Source organism: Trematomus bernacchii, unplaced genomic scaffold, assembly GCF_902827165.1.
Source record: "Trematomus bernacchii unplaced genomic scaffold, fTreBer1.1, whole genome shotgun sequence".
Classification (NCBI taxonomy): domain Eukaryota; kingdom Metazoa; phylum Chordata; class Actinopteri; order Perciformes; family Nototheniidae; genus Trematomus; species Trematomus bernacchii.
In genome coordinates this window covers 1,524,572-1,547,368 of record NW_022987771.1, presented here as the reverse complement: position 1 = coordinate 1,547,368, position 22,797 = coordinate 1,524,572, and the positions used below count along the sequence as shown (strand labels likewise).

The window sequence follows — 22,797 nt, the reverse complement described above, 5'->3', positions numbered from 1 at the left end:
GTATGAAGACATGTGCCTGACGTAAAATGAGAAGTTAATAAAAGTAACATGAGCGACAAAAGGTGCAGCACTTGGCCATCTTCATTTTTCAACCACGGGCAATCATGAATATAATGCTTGTAGCTTGGGTTACATGTTATGAGTCTTCCTCGAGGCCTGACCCTCACCTCGCCGTGCCCTGTCATATCAGGTTAAGAGTCGTACTGTAGAGGACGTGACAGCTGGAAATGATTTGAGGCTTTCCCCATAGTTTGTTTTCAGACCACGCTGCAGGGAATGGATGAGAGACATGTGTAGGTTAGCCTTTAGCTATAGTGCGTATGCGCCTCATGGTGATTAAACAATGAATGATATCACGGCACCAATCTGCACTGCAGCATATTTAGTCTGTATGTAAGTATGACTGGCTAATCCAAGCTGTCCAGGTTTATCTCAGAAAATGTGTCACTATCAGACTTAATTGGACTCCTCTGCGCTTTGAGCACTTTGACCTATTGGGGATTCATTTCCTGGCCTGTTGTGTTTCTAAGTCTGCAATGGGGTTCTGGCATAATTTGCGTTCTCACTTCCCAATGCTTCTCAGATGGCGGGGTGCTTTCCCTTTCTTTATGACCGAATAAATCTAACTGGTGCCAAAGAGGGGAAAAAATGGGATTACAATTCCCCTTTCGCAGTCTAGAGGAGCCCAGCTGCAGTGCACTGTTTGTTTTCCACAGCTGCAGAGTCCAGCATTACTGAGAGGTGGGCCGAAGCAACACAGAAATGACTTATTTTCGTTGGCATGTATCTTTCCATTCACTGAGCGATAATTGCATTGTTGAATTAGAAAGCAAGAGTGTCAGTCTGGTTAAGATAATCTTAATGTGGTCCAACACGCTTTCTGTTTACATGTAATATCTTCAAGGTGGTTTTGTTCACTCGGGGGATTTTGTTTTACAGTAGCTCTTTTTTTTCAGAGTTATATTCTCTGTTCTCACCAAAGTCTATTTGAAAAGACACACTGTACTCACAACGCCTACTGTATGATGTCGTAGCGCTCAAGTGACAACGCAAATAGAGACTGTCACCAGAGCATGGAGAATGATAATAAACTAGGTGGTTAAAAGACAATGTAAACTCTACAGTACAACATGGACAGTGGTTTAAAAAAAATGCTACAGTTATTAAACAAACATCTATTTTAACAACCGCACATGAGCAGCAAGTTATTCCCACAAGTACGAATGGGCTGCAGAGAAAAAACTAGAGGTGTTGAAGCACGTAGAGATAAGACTGGAAGAAATGTGGTGCAGCAGGTAAAACATGTCTGTGAGTAATATTTCCTGGGCTTTGACGCAGTTCATGTGTTTCTCTGTAAATAATGTCTGCATGTAAATTAGCATGGCTGCGCTGTCCTAACCTTGGAGGGAAGAAGAGAATGAGCTGCACATTATCTGAGCCATCTCGTGTCGTGTCTGTTGAATTTATTTTCTACAGTTATCTACAATCATTTCCATTTTCAGTTCTTAGAGTCTGGATGTGTCTGATCAACATGACTCAGTTCCCTGCAAAGAGTACACTCCCAGCAGATCATTTTACCAACAGCAAAACACGCCACCTATTTTTTACGCTCTGAAATATCTGTACTTTTCAAAGAAAGCCGTTACTATCTTACAGCTTGGAAACAAGAGCCCATCTGTGTCCCATATTTACACAAACATTACAAGTTATCTGATCTGATATTTGAACCCATATCACCCCAGATGTTTCACACGGCAGATCTCAGTGTCCTTATTAGTTCTTCTTTTAGAAAATATTGTATAATTTGGTAGCTTTGAGAAATGTAATACACACAAGCTTTATTTTACTCCACAGCAACCCCGCCTTTTGTGATTATGCACACCCTACCAGCTGTACACTGTAAGCCTGTGTAAGGCAACATCCAGCAGGGAATGTGCCAGAATACTATGGAAGAAAGATGTACGCACCAACACATAAGGTTGAGGGTTTCCAGACCCTGTGCATTATTCTGACTGTGTGCTGGACATGGTCATTCTCTAACTTGATAGAGTGTAAAAAACAAAGAAGCCACAAAGACACTAACACTAATAATAAGTATTCCATGTGAAAAACAAAAGTCCTCATGGACTGGCAATAACTTTATCTTCTCCTGTGGATACAAACAGACAAAAACCATGCAAGGACGCTAAAAATATGCAGAAGACTTGTGGTGCAGTTTCCCAAGGCCGGCGAAAGGAAATAGACTGACAGTTTCTCCCTGACCTCTTTACTACCGCCCTGTAACCTCCTAACAACCCCCACGGGGGATCCTGTCTCTATGTGTAAAACAGACAGTCAAAAAGCATCCTGGAAACTTTAGAGCCAAAAAAACAAGGGGACATGAGGAAGTCCAATAAGCTTGTATGTAGAGGGCTCAGTCGGGAGATAATCTGGAGGCCACACAGACCAGGCGCCAAGCCTATAGAGCCTAAAAGCTCCGTGGCGCAGCAGAGCAGCGTGGTCATTGTTGTCTTTGGAAAGTAAGCAGCTTCAGTGAGGCTAGTGGTGTGAAAGCCACCTCTCTTCTTGAGTGTCTGCTCCAGACCCTGTTGTTGACATACAGGGCAGGTGCAGCTGCTCTCTGCAATGGCATCAAGTAGAACCCCCTCGACACACACACACACACACACACACACACATGAAGCTGGGATGTCACAAGACAGGGTTATATGGACAAAGACAAATCTACCATTTTCTTTAATATCTCTGCAACAATCAGCGAGGCACTGCTGAGTTAACACAGGGCCCACAGAGATGAAAACAATGGCTGGATTCTTCTGGCCTGAAGATGTCTATGGGAAATGGCAGGGATGCCAGCGCTGATAAGTGACCGAGGGGCTCGAGTTACTTCCAGCTGTCTGCAGCCGTGCATGCCTCTCCGGAACGTATGGTTCACGCATAATGCAAACCATTTCATTTGCGTAATGCTCATAAAAAAAAAATCTGGCGAACATATTAAATAAAGTCAACAGCCCCTCACTTGTGCAGGGTTTTACATCACAGGAAAGAATCTCCAATCCTCCGAGGAGCGCTGCAATGCGTCCTCAGCTGAGAAAACACAGACAGTTGAACACCCTGACCCTACCAGAGATAACGTTAACTGGATCAATAAAACCAGGCGATAGTAGATAGCCTGAATGCAGCATCTGGATGGAGTCTGACTCAGGCTTTATGGATGATTATTGCAACCACAGAGCTGTGCATAGTAAATACTGTCCATGTGGACCTGTTGGCATTGTTGGCTGTGCTTGTTTTTTCCCTTAAACCATAAAAGACAGATTTTTTCCATATAGACAAATATATAAAACAAGAGTATTTTTGTCCCCTTGTATTCTGAAATGATGGGAAATTAAAGTTTGTACAAATTAGCGCTTGTAAAAGACTAATAGTACCTTAATACGGGCTGTATTTTTCGGCTGTAAACCGAGTTACATTGAAAAACTAGCGCCACAATGAATTAGCATCACCTCAATACCAGTGAGGGCCTCTTCCTGTCCATTTGGAAAATATAAGTAGATATTCAAGCTGCTGCACACTCCAAAAGGAGAGTGCTTTTGGCAGGCTTTGAAGTTCTCCAAAATAATGCTCCTTAAAAGCATCCTCTGCAATACAGAAAAACATGAACATGTATTTCAGTCGAGGCATGAGTGAGCACTTCTTAGCAACCATGTAAATCCGTGCTGTAGGACTCGGACCTGTTTGATGTATTTTAGGTTCTATAATGTCGCACACTATGCACCAGTCGCATTTATTCGTTTTGGTAAGGGAATATTAATGTATTCACTTGTTAATTTTCTTTTCTTCAGTTCAGGTTTAGGACAGAAATGTGTTAATTCAGTCTGTTTCTCAACTAGTTGAATCATCTCACAATTCTTATTTCAGTATTATAGAAATAGACATAGTCGACACCCATTTTTTCTGCAACCCATCACTTTCAGGAGCCTTCTGGAAAAGATGCAACAAAATGCCAGAAAGAATGAGAAAGGCAAGGAATAAAAGTTTGCGATAAAGTCTTTTATTTTCTCTTCTGGACACAGTTTAGTGTTTCAGTTACACCCTTCGGGCAGTAAAACCTGTCATCTAATCATATCCTCACAGTCTTAAATGCCATATACGCCCATACCAGCCTGGAAGGGAGACCTTTCTGTGGATTCAAACGGATATGAGGTTATTTTTGTGAGATCCATGATTGCATGAGGCACTCCCATCCAGACTTAGTGTGATGACTGAGGAGGTGAGCTAATATGGCACAGTGGTGATGCAAAAGAGATGTGCAAATCCAGTTGTTAGTCTTTTAAATCTGTTGATCCTTTCTGCGATTTCTGAAAGAAAGTTTGGCCAAAGTTGATGGGGGGTCAATGTTTGGAATTGTTTAAGGAGGCTCTATTCAGCTAATTTTCATGTTCGTATTTGTATTTAGTTCCTCTACTGTGACATGTCTCCATGCTTTAATGTTCAAAAAGCTCTTTATTTGTCTCACACTGCCTGTGCCGCAGCACCTCTTTTCACCCTCTGTCTGAAACCAGAGCCCAGTCTGCTCTGATTGGTTAGCTGGCCGGCCAATTGTGTTGTGTTGTGACTGCCTAGAGATATCCCGCCCCTTAGCCAAGTAAAATGTGTTAGAGCGCTAGCCAAGAGAATTCCGAGTGTTACAGTGATGTCACTATGTTACAGACCATTTAAATGCACACAACAAATAGGGCCTCGTTTAAAACATATATATAGCTTTTAGGGGATGATACAACGTCAATGGCAATGGTTTGAAAACATTAAAACCGTCATTAAAAATGAAGCATCTTATCAATAGACCACAACACATGCAAAGATATGAGGCCACATCTAGTATAATTGTGACAATTTGTACTCCATCTCCTGAAATTCAAGCTGTACAAAAGCACAAATGGAGAGGTTGTGGAGGGCTCTTTGGATTAATGAAAGAACATGACTTGGGTACGCTTCAAAGACAATAAAGTGAGACCTAAATCTCCTGAAGTGAGATGGATGGAAGCAGCAGTAGCACATTGTGTGATCTGACATGTCCGCGGCACACTTTAACTGGTATTATTAGAGAGCTTGACAGGGCGGGTTTGGCCCTGGAAGACATGTTGGACACACTGCAGCAGATCAGAGGGAAGACAAGGGAAATACTTCAACGCCTCTGGAACAGTGAGGCAAAAAAAACGTGATGAGGAGATGGGAATTACTGCTGATTTAAGCACCACTTTGATTGGAAACTGATTGACCGATGGTTGGCAAAACATGAAAGAATGACCTTGAATTCTCCAAAGCGAGTATGGATTGGCACACAGCATCTCTCTCTCCTCTCTCTTCCACTCTCACTGTCTCTCCAACACACACATTCATGCACATAACACCACACTAACGCACACACCACACGTGGAAACACATACATGGGTATCGACACACACACGAGTGCTTTTTTTGCACTCTCTTTAGTGAGGAGGGGGTTGAACACACTGTCACGTACGACAAGCCAGAGTTGAGAGAGCAACTTCAAAGTAAGGCAGATGCAGGGACAGCACCCACTGAATATATTTTCTGGCCACCAGTCGATCTGCCCCCAGGCTAAGATTGTGGCTGTTCGCATCTCTCCTGACCCCTCATCAACTACCCGTTAAAACTAATCCCTCTTCAACAAGGCAGTCGTTGAGAGAAAGGAGCGATACGTAGGTACATTTAAAGGAGATGAAAGAGGAGATTAAATCCTGTGTTGCAGGTATGAAGAAATTCATTTTCATCAAATACTTAATTGTCAGAATTTCTAAAAAGTGAAGCTGCTTTGATGAATAAATCAGCATGAAAGACACCTGGAACGTATAATTCAATCAAATGTAATTATGTTTTCAAAGCAAAACTAAAAGCAAATAATTAATGGGCTTTATTTTCACGCCTGAATCCATTTTGTAACAATAGGCATCCTTTTGTTTTTGAAAATGGTGGCTTTCTCACTTTGGAATAAAACATTTCAGATACACTGGATTTTTTTTTTTACATTTATCACAGAAGTGTTATATCTCAGTGTGCTGTTACAGCTTACTGAGAACAACAGTCTACTTACTGCGTGCCAATGGTGCTTAATAGCACACTGCTGAAACTTGTGCGTGTGTGAGAAGTGTCAGTTTTTAAGAGATATTTCTGTTCAGCAACTGCTGTTGCATGTCATTATTATTTTTTTCTGTGTTGACTTGTTTTAATATTTGATTTCTATATTAATCATTCATAAGGCTATGCTGCAGGAGCACTGAATAAATGTAATTACACCTGCTGGGACACGCACAGTCCATTACATCTCTGACATGTGATACGTTTCGGGGGAAAATAAAAAGTATTTTCTCTATTTTGTGCAGAGAAAACTATGTTGTGGCTCAGTACAAAAGGGTTGCATCATGAATTTGGATGAACATCTTGTCTGATCATCATTTGGAGAATGTATTCTCTCACATTCTCTGCATACTGTAGCCTCGAAAAACAATGATATGTAGCCCTGAGGGCAAATATTCACCTGTGTGTGCTGGCAAGTGCAAACCTGTCTATCAGTGTGTACAATAAACCCACCATCCATAACCACCCCGCATGAAATACATAGAAGATGCAGTATGCAACTACAGTATGTTTCTTTTAACTGAATACAAATACACACACTGACGTGCACGCACACACCATCACCCAGTAGGAGTGTGGATCTAATGAGGCCCGTGGAGACACTGCTGAATTGTCAGTCAACCCTCAGCTTGCTGACACGCAGTCGACAACATCAATGACTTCTTTTCTCAAATGGGGGAAGCCTGTCGGATTGCATCAGAAGTAAAGAGAAGTCTGAGGTCTGTTGGATTCGGACTGAGACAGGTGAGGTAAGGATGGGGTAAGAAAATGTTCTAAAAGAGCTTCAGGGACACAAAAGTTGCTGCTAATGTATGTCCAACTTTAAAACTTTGCGAGAAAACAGTTGTGATTAACATTTATGTGCAGGTTGCTCCACTGAAATGAAGAAAAGTTGCAACCACTTCCCCTCCTCCTTCTTCCATGACGGCTGCCTGCACACCGGGCCTCCAATCCTTTGCCTTAAATCAACAATGGGGCCATGTATTCAGTGTAAAGAAAGAGAGAGAGAAGTGAGGCTGGTCTTGTCACAGGAGGCCTGCATGTTGCCTCACTCTGTCATGCCTATAGTTGTGCCATAATACGCCCAGCTTATCCCAGGTGTTACTGTGCTTTGTCATTCCCAGCCTATTGTTTCAGGACATGCAGACGTGCAATTTACATGGCAGTGTGTAATTATGACTTTCTCACTAAATCCAGGTCTGTCATTTTCACACAGATGGAGGCAGTGTGGTCTCTCGCCCGACAATACTGGAGGTATCAGCTGGTCAGCCCACATGATAGACTTCGCTCAAGATACTTTAACTATAGTGGCTTTTATTCTGGCAACAATGGCTGATTAAAAATAAAACACAACAAAACACATCCCCTGCTGTTCTGTACTGTCTTGTTCTTCTCTGATAAAATGCGACAACTTAAAGTGGCATGTCATATGTTATCCACCTCATATTCTACCTGTAAATCCTGCAGTAGAACAGGATATCTGAAAGGATTTTAATCTAAATCTGTCCACTCTTTTGTGTTATATTTAAAGAAAAATGTATAAAATAAATATATAATATGTTCTAACGAAAATCTCAATTGTATTATACAATAATAAAGTATTTCAAATAAATATTATGTATAAATATGTTTAATTAATGTATATGTATTATTATTCAAATCATATCATTATTATTATTATTATTATTGCTGCCTAACAATTTGTATTATTATGATTTTTTTAAATAACAACAAAAAACGTTCATTTACGTTTATTTGATTGCGCTTCCTCTACATTTTTTCCCTCCATTATTCTGTTAACATACCCTAATTTCCCTGCTGTGTGCGGCTGTGCGTTGGTGTGCAGGCTGAAGAATAGCTGATCCACACGGAGCTGGATGAAGTGTCGGTTTTCAGAGCTAACTCCTCCCCTACGGACGGGCTGCGCTTTTTCTTCCACTTGAACAACCAAGTAGTTTTCAGGGCGCATTCCCCGGCAGCAATGTGGAGGGAAAGGGCGACTACGTCCAGCTGAACATTTTTTGTTACACACTTTTATCATCGGGTTTTATTCCTCTTTTTGCAAACTTTGTTAGATACACCAGCGAATCGTGGAGAGAAACAAGCGAGAGAGAAGTGAAGAAAACTGCAGCCTGACCGTCTCGTGTTTTTTCTGTTGTTTTTTTGTTTTACTCCAGCCATTGTTTTCTCACACATGGATATTAGGAGATGAAATCGGACGTGTTTCTTGCTCTTGTGTAAGCCTTCTCGGTCGGACTGTAGTTTATGTTGTCCCCGGGCTCTGTAGGAGGAGAGAGAGTCCCATTCCTCTGCAGCACAACACGGAGACACTCAGGGGCCACAAGTTGTCCACAAGCTGCGAAGGAGACCAAACTTTGCCAAGTTGCTGCGCATCCGGCCGCTGACGCCAAACGCGCATCGATATTTGTTTCATCCCCGTCGTAACTTTTACTGTGGATTATTATCGCCAGGCTCGTCATGGACCACGGGAGCACGTTCAGTGGTTGAGAAGGGGCGTTTGAAACATGAACAGTTTCTTGTAGTTAGTTTACTACTCCAGTTTGGACTGATCCGATACACAAAAACAGTCAATTGTTATTGTTTTCCCCCCTATCCTCGATACTATCTTTTCTGCAAAAATGCCACAGCTAAACGGAGGTGGTGGGGATGATTTGGGGGCCAATGATGAGATGATTTCTTTTAAAGACGAAGGGGAGCAGGAGGAAAAGATATCCGAAAATGTGTCAGCGGAAAGGGATTTGGATGATCTGAAATCCTCCTTAGTGAACGAGTCGGAAAACAACAGCAGCTCGTCAGACTCAGAGGTAAGGAAACTGCACATGTAATACTTCTCATCTGCTCAGCATGAAGAGAAAATAAGAGTTTATGCTGTTGAAAGTTTCAATAGTTTCTTCCCCTCCGTGTGTTTTTGTTTCCCCTTGTCAGCAAGCAGAGAGGCGCCCCCAAACCAGACCCGACTTAGAAAGTTATGAGAAAGCAAGAGACTACTTCAGTGAAGGTAAAAAATGAAACACACTCATTGTTTTTGCTATATCTTATCAGTTGTGTGGTCGTTTTATTTAATAACTAACACTTCTCTCCCCCTGCAGCACTGAGGAGGCAGCAAGATGGTGGCTTTTTTAAGAGTCCTCACTATCCTGGCTACCCGTTTCTCATGATCCCAGACCTCTCCAACCCATACCTATCCAACGGTGCACTGTCTCCGAGTGCAAGAACAGTAAGTGTCCCCGTGGATAATTCACTCTTTTCCTCGCTCAAATCGCACTCTGCTAAAACTTTTGGCCGTGCGTAAAAGTTCCTTGTGCACTGCCAGACCGCCATATTCCCTCCGAGTGGCCTCTCAAGGAGTACTAACTACTTCTTTGTTCTTTTTTTGGGGATATACATTTCTCCCTGCCACCCAGCCCTCGCATTTGACAACTTCTCATTCGTCTCAAAGTTCAGACACATGACTCATTCTTTTTTATTTGTATATAATTTATGGCTACTCATTGTCGAAAATACCCTGAAACACCCATGCTGCATCTTGATTATATTCTTAAAAGTGACCTTGCTTTGCTTGAGCTATGTTTTGTGCTACCATCTCTTACATTTTGTAGTGAAAAGCCAAAATATTTTTTATATTTTAGAATAACAGGATATTATTGGCCACTATATTGTTTTGCCTTTTTCCTGTTAGTACGGAAAGGGTTGCTTAAGTTTGCAGGCAAGTGAGTAATAGTCCTTTTTAACCATACATTTTTGCACACCTTCTTGTGCAAGAATACAAAAAATGGTTCCTGGAGACATATTTTACAGTCACAACAGTGTAATACTATGCTTTGACACACATTTCAGTGCAGTGTCTGTGACAGCAGTTGTCTGGAGACTTTTAAAAGTCTAGATAAGGTTGACAGTCTCTTAAGTACGTGTTGTTGATGCACTATGATTCATGTACTTGTTGCATCACATCAGTTGTCTAAAGGGGCTTTTAACGACTACAAGGATTATTGTCGCATCGTTTTCTTCTTCTGTATAAGCCATAAAAATCACATATTAAACATGCCTTAACAACAGGTTAATGAAGCATGACGACGTTACAATAAGCCTTCACCAGTTGGTAACACTACAAATGTGATTAATGAAGTCACATTAGAAAGTTCATAATAAGAAATCCCGCATTAGATTAAAAAGCGTGTTATAGTATTCACAATGAATACTGATTACCAACAAACATGCATGATTTAAAGCATTTTAAACAACAATATTTGGATTGCTAACGCACTAAATACAATTTAACTATGCAAACTTCCTTGTAATAATCCCTGCTGGAGAGCTGTGTTCCTCCGAGCTTGTCCATCCCCCAATCCATGTCACATCCCCCCAAAAAACAAGTACTTTCGTTAAAGCCTGGCAGGCATCTGACTGAAAAGACGACCCCCCCACCCCACAACCCCCCTTTTTTCTGTCTCCTTTTCACTGTTTCTGGCCCTCTCCCCTCGCCTCCCTCTACCTTCCATTCAATTAGAAAGGCGTTAGTTGACCATTGTTATTCTGAGCAGTCTTGATGGCTTCATTGGAGGTCCCCATTGGGGCTCATTAACTAAATGGCTACTCTGCTCACACTAGGTGTACCACTGTGGAGATTGCATATCTCGTTGCTTTTGGATGCCAGACTTTGTAAATGTAATCATATTTGGCACATTATAATATATAGTGCCTTTTCTTAGCAGGAAACTTGTCTTTATATAATCAAGGAAAGCGCCTCACAGAATTTTTAGCAGCCTATTATCTAGCCTCTTCTTTGTTGTGTCACTTGTGGGTCTCTCGTATGAAAGCATTTCACCCCCTTGTGTTTTTGTCCAGCAAAGTTGAAAATTAAAAACCGTTGTTCTTGTTACTTGAGGCAAAGTAGCGAATAATTGGAGACGATTTAAAATTCAGAGGTATAATCCCCCATATTAGGAAAAGAATAGAATGAGGTCAATGGGACAGGGTGAGCTGACTGTGTCAATCATCAGCGTGGCAGAAAACATGCATGCAGACAATGGCTGGCATACTTAGCAGACGTCTTGGTCCTCCATGTTGTTCGTGGCTTAGTGGGAACGCAGTGAGTTTGATGGATGAGGGGTTTGACATAGCACCTATTTAGGCTCGCATTCTGGGGATCGGTTTATTTACACCTGTGGATGAAGTTCAATACAGTCAGATCATATTTACCCGTGGCTCGCAGCAATGTCTGGCAAACAACTTAGTTTAACTACTGAACTGGACATTTATCACGCATCATCACCCTGTGGGAAAGAGCTGATTGGGTTGTGAGATTAAATTGTGCCCGCAGTGTAAGCACATTTTTGTTGTCACCTCTCAAAAACATTCCACGTTTATTATAGCTTGTGTGTCTTGGAAAGCCCTGTAGGCACTGACAGATTAGTTTTATAAGTGTAGTGTGCAATGTGGTCGTGCTGCATGAGACACAATAAAGTTATGGCTTTCAAACAGATCATGTCATTAATGCCATTCTGATGAAATCCACTGCTTTCATATCCGGGGTCAAGTTTCATAGCTTTGTAAATATTTTCTGGAATAACTGATAGAAGCGTTTGTTAGAGGCTAGCTTTTTTTTTTTTACATTTCCTGCATGTATCCATTTACAATTCCCCTTTCTGGTCTGGCATCTTAGTCATTTTGTGTAATAATAAAGCCATCTGAAGCAACATATATGTATACTCCTCACATATCAGCACTTAGAAGACACACTGCTCAATTATAGTTACGAGGTGTTGCTCAAGAGTCCTCATGCTGTGATTTCAGCCTGAAATGTGCAACATGATGAAGGATTTGAGGCCCAGGCTTTTACATTTGGATGTGGCAACCCTAGCATGAGCAATGAGAGACAGGCCTACATGGGATCAGCACAGAGTTCCCCTGAGGACCAACATAACTGATTTAAAGCCTGCTCGGAGCTGACATTCTGCTGTAATCCACTGAGAGCTGAGGAGGAGGTTTTATGTTTGCAGAGATGTTCCTCCAGACTTCTTCCTGCTGTGGTGTGCAGGGCTAGACCAAGTTTTCTCTTCCCATGACAAATCCAGCGTATTGTTTGTCAATTAATTGATGTGATTATCGCCTCACTGTTCCCGTAGTGACAGACTAGTGCCAGATTTAATTGGTGAGCACACACTCGGCTTGACGCCACCTCTTGTCAGCTTCATCAGCACTTTTAGATAACTCAGCGAGTACATCATCATCATCACTAAAGAGTGAAATGCCTCTTGTGTGTGAGAGGTTTGCACGTATGCGAGAGCGAGGTTAGCCACTCGAATATATCTTCATCAAATATACGCAGTGGGACTCCAGAGCATGATTGTGGAGTAGAAAATGTTTTGAGATTGACATATGAATGGAGAGCTTGTATAAGTCTGAACATGTCGCTGGCCGCGATTGCATGCCTCTCTGACTTCTTTTTTTCCATTCTTTCTGCTGCTTTTTGGTGCTTAAAAATGTGCAGACAAAGAAAAGTCAACACAGACATTGTCCCGCTGAATAAAAGGGCCTCTCCCTGCATAAGCAAACACTGTTTGTGTGGAGGTGTCTTTTCATCAGGTGGCTCACTTGGCATTTCGCTCACCATGTGTTTGTGAGTGTGAGAGTCTGCACACATGCAACCATGCGTGCTGCCCGTCTGTGTGTGTGTTTGAGTGTCGGGGGTGGAGGGGGGGGGGTGCAGGTGAGGCTGTGTGGATACTTTGCAACAGAGGGAACAGTGTGCAGGGCTCACAGTCTGACAACCCTCAGAGTTGTATTCCTGAACGTTAGGGCGCAAATATTTTTTCAGCCAAGCACTGTGTCAACAGAGCTAACATTTTTTGACTAGGTCTATAGTTTTTAGAAGAGTTTTCCTTCAAAGGCAAACACATCTACATCAATTTAGTGGCACTGTTCAATTAAAAACAGATCCGAGCAACCGCAGAAATGCCATCGCTGGCTGAGAGCCCTCGTCTGGAGTGATTCATTTCGATGATGAACTCAGTATTGGGGTTAAGGGAATTAAATTAGGGAAAAAAACGGTTTTGAAATATTATATTAATCATGATTTAGTTTGAGAGGAAGGGCGTCGTTTGGATTGATATTTGCACTTTAAAAAAATAGAAGCATTTTAATTGATAACAGTTGCAATGGTTGCGTATGTCAACAATTGCGTGTCTCAGCAAATTACTTTTTATGTTACTTGGGGTAATCAAGGTCAGGTCTAATTAGTGCGACACAAAGCAACGCTGTTTAAAGTGGGGATTATAAAGCCGTGAGACATTGGAAAGGAGCCTCTTTACCTGCCGTTACGTGTAAAAATCACTCAAAGACAATTAAAGTCAGTGAATGTCATATCCTAATAATATTATTAGCTTCAGTAGCTTCACATACACTTTCTCATGCAGTCTTACAGGAACATGCAGTTCATTTTCAGAGCGTGCTCACGTTGACTTCCTAGCATCATTTGTGTAGAAGTGTATGAAATGGTGTCAGTCCTGGTCTGTATCCTTCCCTCTTTGGTCTCTGTGGAAAGCCTGAGCTGGCGTCAATTCCTCCCTTTACCCCGTTCCCTGCTAGTTCACTACCTAAACCCACCCACCCGCCCGCCTGACATTAGAAATTCTGTTTATAGCGCTCTCTGGCTTCTCGCGCGCGTGGCCCATCAGGAGCATCTCAGCACCCTTTGAGGAAAGGATAACCAACATCTCCCCTCTCCAGCCGCAGACTCCCCCATGTTCAGTGACATCAATGAATCCCTTTGATGTGCCAAGACGAATATGTGTGCAAATGTGTTTTTATCAATTAATGTGTTTTTCTCATCCGCTGTGTTTGGCCGGAGTTTCTGCGCTGTTTGGTACATTGCTTTTGCCTGGGAAAATTCAAACTTGTGTTTGAGTTGAGATACATTTGGCCAAAGGTGAAGATCACTAATGCACCTGAGCTCACTCCAAAAACTCTGCTTTTCCCTCTGGCATTGAAGGAGTTTAAGATATGTTGTACGAACAACAACAAAACTCTTCTTTCAATAAACCAAAAAATGTCTAGTTATACATCAGGGGTGTAAATCTTTCGGTAGGACAAGCCTTGAATTGATTTAGATTCTCGGGGTCACAATACGCTTCACAACGGATCTTCAACTAAAAAAATTATTCTCGATTGGAAACATATTGCCTCTTCAGTATGGGATTCTAATGTCAGGATATTATCCAGTCCGCCCTTACTGTCACTGCAGGGTTTAACCGTTATGAGAGATGACAGATGAGTGGAAGCGATGGAAAGACGACGCTTGCTATCTCCAGTCCTCCACATCTGCTCATTATCAGAAAGGTATATTTTTTTGGCACGAATTGAAGCTCTGCGAGAGTGAGGTGTGGGCGGTGGAGACACGTATCATGTGTCATGTGAATACCAGCTTAGTCATGTCTGTTCTGCGGTCTTAACCTGGAGCAGGGGGGGGGGGGGGGGGGGGGGTGCTGGATTTACCAGGAGGTTAGTCAGACTCACTCCCAAAGACTGACAGTCCTGAACCTGTTGGTCCTGAAGCTATTTCTGATAATCAGTCATTTGTATCCGTAGATGAGATCTTTGCAGCTTCTTCTTGCTTTATGGTTACTCTTACTCTTTTTTGACATTGTTAGAGGATTAATTATTTAATAGTTTGAGCTGCAAATTCCAGATAATATTGCACAACGGCCATTAAAAAAACAAATTCTCAAATTAAATAGGATTAAAGTAGTGATTTGGAGACATTTCATTCAAAATAATGCTACAATTGATTAATAAGCAAATAGTTTCAGACAGAAAATCAACTTATCTCTTATATGCATAATTTGAATAAACCATTTAAGATGAAGTGATAACAGGCCATTTTGTTTTTATACGACAATATGCTCTGTTGTTGGACTGTCCCAAATGTAGCCCTCTCGTACCCATATATCCCCACTACTGTTTAGCTCACATAAAGAAATGTTTTCCCTAGTTTTAATTGTACCTTAAACGCTTCACTCCATTCTAATAAAACGTGATTGTACAGCAGGAGGAGAAAGGAAAAAGCCCTAAACAGGATTTCATCAGTCTGGTATTCCAAGCAGCTGTTTTCAGTTTAGGCTCTGCAGGCATCAGGAGAGAGGGAGCGAGAGATTGTTGATGAGATGTGGTGGTGGTGGTGGTGGTGGTGGGAGCGTAAACTGGGGCAGATACGGGTCCTGCATTTCTTCTTGCCTGTTATCCCGAGGTGGGCCGGCTTCCAGACCCAGAGGCACTCACTTATCTGAGGGATTCTGTCTCCCACAGAGTTTCTTCACCATGGGCCACAATGCTCTACCTTTCACTTACAGTCACAGGCCAATCAGCAAACAGCAGGAGAAGTATCACATCAGGCACATGTTGCATCAGTAATACTAAGATCTGTATCAGGCTTTGCTTCAGTTCACATTGAGCATGTTCTCCCTGGTAAAGGCCATGTCTTGCGTAGTATCTGGGAGGTTGCAGTGGTCATACTAAATTAAGAAGTGGATGGATATCCGTCCAGACTGAGGTTAGTTGACAGCGAGCTGAGCAGCTGTTCTCCTGGTTGAAGTTATAAATCAGTTTGGCTGCTTCCCACTGAGGTTGTCCTGTAATGGTGGAGCGAGTTAGGATAACCGCTGCGGCTCACATCCCCTGACGAACGCATGTCAACCCATTGCACCTGCGTACACATTCAACATACTTAACTATAACCAGTTTATGGTTATTATGGGCAACCCCAAAGTTAGTTAGATGATAACTTCCCTGACACGTTCCTCCTTTATTTATTTTATGGGGCAGTATGTATCTATCTTATACTTGATACCCATGGAAAAATCAAAACGTACATTATGCTATAAATTCACAGCTGTAACTGGTGATGTAACCGATGAGGCCTAAGTGCCATCTGTAATCTGAATTTAGCTCCGGCTCTAAAAACACAAGCAGAGTATGTAATGGATCGTATGTTTAACTACATAAATCTTAAACAGAGCCACAGGGATTTTTCCATGTTTAATACATTGATATGCCCTGACACATGCTACTATGCAGTTACTTTTGCTTTCTTTGTCTTAAATGCAACGGGAAAATATGAACTAAAATATGTTTATAGTACATAACTGATTTTGTCGTTGTCTAGTGTAAATGTCTACTCTCCATGTGAAAGCATAAGAGCATACATGAAGTATAGATTTTAATTACATTTTCTACTAAACAGCCAAATTGGTGACAACATTATGATGAATTTGTTTATTCGTAAAATAACTATGGCATTGCCATGACCTATTTGATTTAGTCATGAGTCTGTTTTTTTATCCGTTCAAGTTAACTTAAGGTTAAGGGTAATTGCCTGTAATTGTTTGTGGAATATCATAAGCACAATTTCCCCATTAGATCAGCCTGCTCCTCGTCCTAATATTGATAAGAACGTGACCTTCGGGTGCCCCTTGCTTCCCCCAGTTACCCTCATAAACCAATTGTACTTGTTAAGAAGTCACAATGTTCTGCGGAGCAATAAATTCAATTAAAGCCGAAGTCAAAGGCACTTTCATTTAAAATGTGTTGCCTCCTTATCGGAAACCAGACTTGTGGAACCTGTTAGAATAAACAGCAGAAGCTTCTGATATGTTTTACTTTGGCCACAGAATAGCACTTTCTCCTGACCTTATCTGCTCAATTTCAATTTATGAGGTAATGAAATGTTGATTAGTTATGAGTAATGGCTGTTGTCGAGGACCTTGTGCTTCTCAGACACAAGACCCTGTGTAGAGTTGAGGGATTCCCCCTGCTTCAGATGATCAGCATGATTAGATGTCTTTGTTCTGAGATTGTATCACTTGACATACTCAAGTTTTTCCATTAAAATGTGTATGAGCAGGAGGTGAATCTAGATGGGATGATGGACGTAGAAGCGCTGGACGGCATCCGCTGACATAATCCCTCATCCATTAACATGGCTGTGCACCAAATCCCTACAAATGTGACGGACTTATTTGCGTCTAACGTAGAGTAGCTACATTAGGAAAAAAAGATCTAATCAGCCCTATATGACATGGAGTAGGCCAAGGAGCCCTTTTGTTTGATTTGTACATGGGTTGGAGGGGCTGGCTATTGGAAATCCCTGAAGCAGGCTTTAGGGGCAGGTCTGATTCTCGTGTGAAATGGGAAGGCTCTATAGCTCTCGGCTGACTTGACTGGGGCTGTATGGGTGTGTTGGCAGGGGGAGCGCCGGCCATGAATAGGGTCTTTGACTACCTCAGACTTGCCCTGAAAGGCAGGACAAAGACCCTAGGGCAACGGCTTAGAGCCTCACAGCTGAGCTACAGAATGCTTGGCCCAGTCTTCCTCCCTCCTCGCCTGATTTAAATACTACAGTGGCTTTCAGCATTCTGGCGACGGAGGTTCGCATTCACCTCGGCGCATTTTCACCATCAACTTTCCTCTCTTCTGTTTTTGTTTACAGTACACTAATGCCAGAGCTGTTTGCGTAATCCATTGTATAGAATCCATCGGAGCTGCTGGTGAATATGCATCAGTGACTCTCTTAAACCCACAGGAAGATTAGCCTCATGATGTTCGTATTAAGCAGAATTTATTTGGATACAGACTTAACTGCTGGCATATGTGTGTATCACCGCTAATCACAACTCTACTCGTTAATTATGGAACTTTTTCTGCTTATCTTCGTGCAAGATGGTGATGTTGGCGAGTGAACAAGACGAGACTCGGTGCACACTTCTAATTGCTTGATTCTTTTTGACGGATCTGCACAACTCGTCGTAATTTCTTTGCAGGGGCAGAATAAAAAGCCATAAATCTTTTCTGCAGAGTTAATGGGGTTATTTGAGTCCTGTCCAGACACTCTCTCCCCACAGAGTGTCTAGTTTCAGATGTCACTCAGAGCTTTGTTTGCCCCCCAGGGTGAAGGGTTAGAGGTCAAGGTTCAGGGCCAGTTGGCTGAGTGGCCACAAAAGCCCAGGTTTCCCCTCCACACATCCGATCCCTTCTTCCACACCAGCCTGCAGCCACAATGAAGGGATCAGTTTGCAACATTTGTCTTTTCCTATTATAATCTAAAATTAATTTTAACTTATGTTGAAAGTCTAATTACAGGGTTATAGTTCAGTTTCACAATGAAGTCGTAAAACTGTCCTAAGTTTACGGCTTGACTTTAATTGTTTCTCGTGGAAACTTGTGTAATTATTCACTTTTGGAATACTTTTGTACCATTTAGTGTACAGCTACTGTGTAAGCACATTATAACCATCATTAAATTGGTATTTTTTGCACAACTTGAGAATGTGTTTTTCTGGGATTCCAGCTTCTATTCACGCTTTCTCTGTCAAAAATGCACCTCAGCAAAATCTCACTTGGAAAAAAAAGTTTCTTTGTTCCAAACACCTTAGAAAGTTTGCAAGCCCACGTCTCCGCCTGCATCAGCCCCCACCCACAAACTCAACTTTTCTCCCGGCCCCACCACCACCACCCAAACATGTCCTCCAGCCAGGTTTATTATGCCGTTTCACGCAGACCAAAATTGCAGCTGCATGGAGAACAATCTGGAGCACATTAGCTCAGGCGCTGTGATTTATAAATTGTTTCTCAGGCCATAAATCCCTGCTGTAATTGTGCACAAGCACCCCTCTCTTTCTCCAGTCACTCCCCCTTCGTTCTCTTTCTCTTTTTCCCTCTCTGAGCAGCTTACAGTTCTTGGGTTAACGCTAATTGTTTGCAGAAGTGTGCAGTTTGGATTGAGTGGAGGTTTGTTGCATTGTGGCATAGATGTGGGGCTCGCAGAAACAGCTCTTCATGAAAGATAAACTTTACCACTTTTTTTTAACACCGTTCGCAAACCTCTTCCGTCACGTGGTGTGAGCTAAACGTCCAAATCTGGATGTGAGCATTTTGTCTTCAGCTCCATGTTGCTGTGGTTCATGCGCTGCATTCCTGAATACTGTGTAATTGTAAGGGGCCTCTCCTAAAGTCTGTCCCTGGGAATTTGATATTTACAGCAGCCCCTGATCGTAATCACCTTGCCGTTTTCATTAGATTCTATAGAAACTGAAAGATAGCAGCAGCTGTATATATTGTTTTTAAATAGCATGTCCAGCCTTGAGTTCACATCGGTCTGGTTAATGTTATGAAGACATTTTTCTGCAACTTATAAAATGGGAACAGCTCATATTTAAATGTTAGCTCCTATAAAACATCTGTCTTCAAGGATGTAAAAAAGTGATTTATTCCATATAGGCAACGCCAAAAGAAATTACATATCTTGGGTTTCCCTTGTTTCTACTCCATTGTTTTGCTTTCTAGAGACCTGATGAACCCTGAAGAGGTGGGGGACCTTATGACCCAACCTCATCCCGCCTTGTGACTCCTCTAAAGGCTTTTCTTAAACTCTGTAAACACACTGAAGATATATTATTGGCTAAGTTTCAGACATGTCTCTAAAATTGAATGTGAATTAAATGGACAGCCAAACAAATGGCTGGATCATGATTTATCACTCAATATCACGACGCTCAGTGTGCCAGTAGATTGCAGACGAATGACTTTTACAAATGTTTTAAGGTATAAAAATGTGTTGGCGACGTGCCAGACCTCCGTGCTGTCTGCTGACAATACGCATAACTAATCCTGGGGAATGTCATGGTAGTATGTTCTGCGATTTGTGGCACACTGGAAGCTCAAAACTACTTTTGCTAATATTTTCTCATTCAATGAGATGCTGTGTTACAGATCATGGCTCACATTTGAAATGAGATTATTATCGGTCCCCGAAAGGACCATTTAAATTGTATTTCATCTCTTAGAAATAGCAGAGTAGAGACATTTGTAGCTTATAACCCAGTTGAATCAATTTAAACGTGTTCATTTTTTCTGATATGTAGACAACAATTGTCATTTCAAAATGCACAGGAATTTAGTTTTAACTCCCAACAGTAAGTCTCTGTTTCCCGAGTGTCGAAACATACCTGAGGCATGTGAGTGTGTGTTTGAGTAAGACAGAGCGGGGGTTGGTGGTGGGGGGGGGGGGGGGGGGGGGGGGGGGGGGGGGTTTGGTGTCGGGGTGGGCGGAGAGGAGACGGAGAGTGGAGTGAGTGGAGTTAGCGGTGGGGTGATAGGGATGTCAGATAGTAAAAAGTGAGATGAGGCAGGGCCCAGGAGTCTGGAGAATCGCGCCCGGCACTCGGAGAGCAAACACAGGAGGCATCTGCAGGCAGCTGTGTGCGGGGGGGAGGGGAGGCTGCTGCAGGGGGGGGGGGGGGGTGTTGGGTGGTGGTGAAGAGAGAGAGAGGGAGAGAAGGAGGTGGGGGGTGGACTAGCAGAGCGAACACAATCAGCCCTCTGTTTTCATAAGACTTGTGGTATGTGAGAGCAGAAACAAATGTGTTTAATTTAGGCCCTTTTTTTCCTCCCTCTTGCCTTCTCCACTACACCCACTTATGCCCACCTCAGTCTTACAAAACTGACTTTTCCCCTTCAAGATGCCTCTCTCCGCTGCTCTTAAGAGTAAAAAAAGAAACACTCGCCCTCTGTACCCTTGTCATTAAAAGAAAAAAAAAAACTTCTAGACACACTTTTAGCAGACTTACACACATTTACTATTTCGACGGTGTCAATATTTATCCGCAGTTTCTGGAAAAAGAAGAGAAAAAGATTATTTTGATGTCTTAGCAGAGAGTTAGGAGTGATTACCGCGCTGTGGTATTTACCCTGTTCAGTGTGAGGGGTGCATGCTGGATTATTGCCTCCTAAATGCCTTGGCAGGAAACACTGTATTATATTGGTAACCCATGCTGTCTCCAGTCAATTTGTGTTCGGTCATAAACGAGAAATTCAGGTCTCACTTGTGTGTCATTGGCGTAGACTTCGATGCACACACACACACACACACACACACACACACACACACACACACACACACACACACACACCACACACCTCCACCCGAACACACACACATTTGATTTCTAAGTCGAGCTTTACTGTAAACATCCAGCAAGCCACTAGTAACCACCTCGTGTTCTGGAGTTAATTATACAGACGTTTACTGCTGTGAAATTCAATGAAACGAGGCTACTCCCCAAACAATAAAAAAAGTTGTGTTCCTGTGCGACTGGACAAACAATGCCACAGGAGACGGAAAAGGACGGCATCTATGACATTTGAGGTGTAGTCCGTCTTGACACCAGATCACGCTGACATTATAAGCGGAGCAGTGTGTGACAATTGGAAGCAGATCTCCCAGGTATACGGGAAACCACATAACTGACTGCACATAATTGACTTGAATATCCTCGCACCCTCCTCTCTGTCTTTATGAGATGGCCTTGCTCTTACCAGATGCATAATTATTTTCTTGTGTGTCTAATTATACAGTGGGTTTTATGTGACCTGCAGTAGTGCTCTGTAACAGAATTACTCACTTATTCCTCAATTTAACCTCAGTCAGACTGAACTGCATCCGTACCTGAGTGTCAATGGGACAGAATAAGAACAATGGCGGCTTTATTTGACGGACTCATACTGTATGAGCTCTAAAGCTGTGGATATAGAGGAAGCAATAACTCAGGATCATGTCATGCAAAGGGAAGAAAAAAATAAACCCTGATAGAAATAATTGCTTGAGTTGCGAAAATGCAAAGTCCTGCTGAAGTCGCAGCTCACTCACTGGGACAGAATGTTTAAGGGGGTTTATCTTGGCCTTGTATTTTGTTAATGCCGGTTTATTACTGAAACAGCAGTAAATTCACTCCCAGGACTTTTCAAATAAACCAAGTTTGCTGGCCAGCTTGGCCTTGGGAAGTCACGTGACACCATTGGCTTTATAAATGCTGAATTTTGGTAATTATTTTCCGGATTTAAACAACTTTATTTACAGCTTGTTTTTCTGGTTATGTTGTACATTTCCCACGTTAACATTTATTTCTTACGGTCCTCTAAACTTATTACATGCTGAAATTCAATTGATGTTACATATAGACGTAAACGGAGCGGCAGGCAGAGTGTAACCATCTTGAAATCTTGGAAAAACCTTGTGGCCGTGTTTTCAGGACCTCCCCTGAGCTGCCTCCCCTCTCCTCTCTCCCTCTTTGCACTAATAGTTCTTTTGTGTACAAGAGCATGTTAAGAGGCCAATGAGCCTGGCCTTAATAGGCCACGTTGCCATAGAAACCACGGCACTCTGGACATCTGACCTTTGACCCAGTTTTTTTTGCTGGCTGTGAATAAGAGTGCAGGACGACCAACCGGGTCACAATGGAGGCCCGGCAAACTGAGGGAGTGCCCCTGTCATAGTCACTTAACTTCATTCCTCTAAGGGCTAATGGACACTTCAAATGTGGTAGCCATTAGCCGTGCTATCTCCACTGCAGGTTTCTCACGGTTAATATAATGTAAAGAGACTGGCTGTGTATGTAACTCAAGTGGTGAGCGGAAACATGGACGAAATGTGGTTCTTAGGTTTTATTTTTGGTACAGCCTCTAATTGCAGCATGAGGCAAGGATGTTTTTTTTAAAGAAAAATACACTTTTATTCACATATTCCACTATCTCCAAAATATATTTCTTGTTTCCGTCTCTTGCTAT

The 22,797-nt window shown here is 42.3% G+C and overlaps 1 protein-coding gene across 2 annotated transcripts in view; it reads left to right on the top strand.

Annotated features, from left to right (window-relative positions):
- Positions 1-8,042: 8,042 nt before the first annotated feature.
- tcf7l1b (transcription factor 7 like 1b) overlaps positions 8,043-22,797 on the top strand; it is a 31,683-nt gene continuing 16,928 nt past the window's right edge. The window contains exons 1-3 of one of the 2 annotated variants that reach the window (XM_034148728.1): positions 8,043-8,987; positions 9,109-9,181; positions 9,273-9,400. In XM_034148728.1, the coding sequence (XP_034004619.1) occupies positions 8,802-8,987; positions 9,109-9,181; positions 9,273-9,400 (387 nt within the window). In that variant the 5' untranslated portion in view covers positions 8,043-8,801. The remainder of the gene's footprint in view (positions 8,988-9,108; positions 9,182-9,272; positions 9,401-22,797) is intronic. The other variant, XM_034148727.1, reaches the window with a different exon arrangement.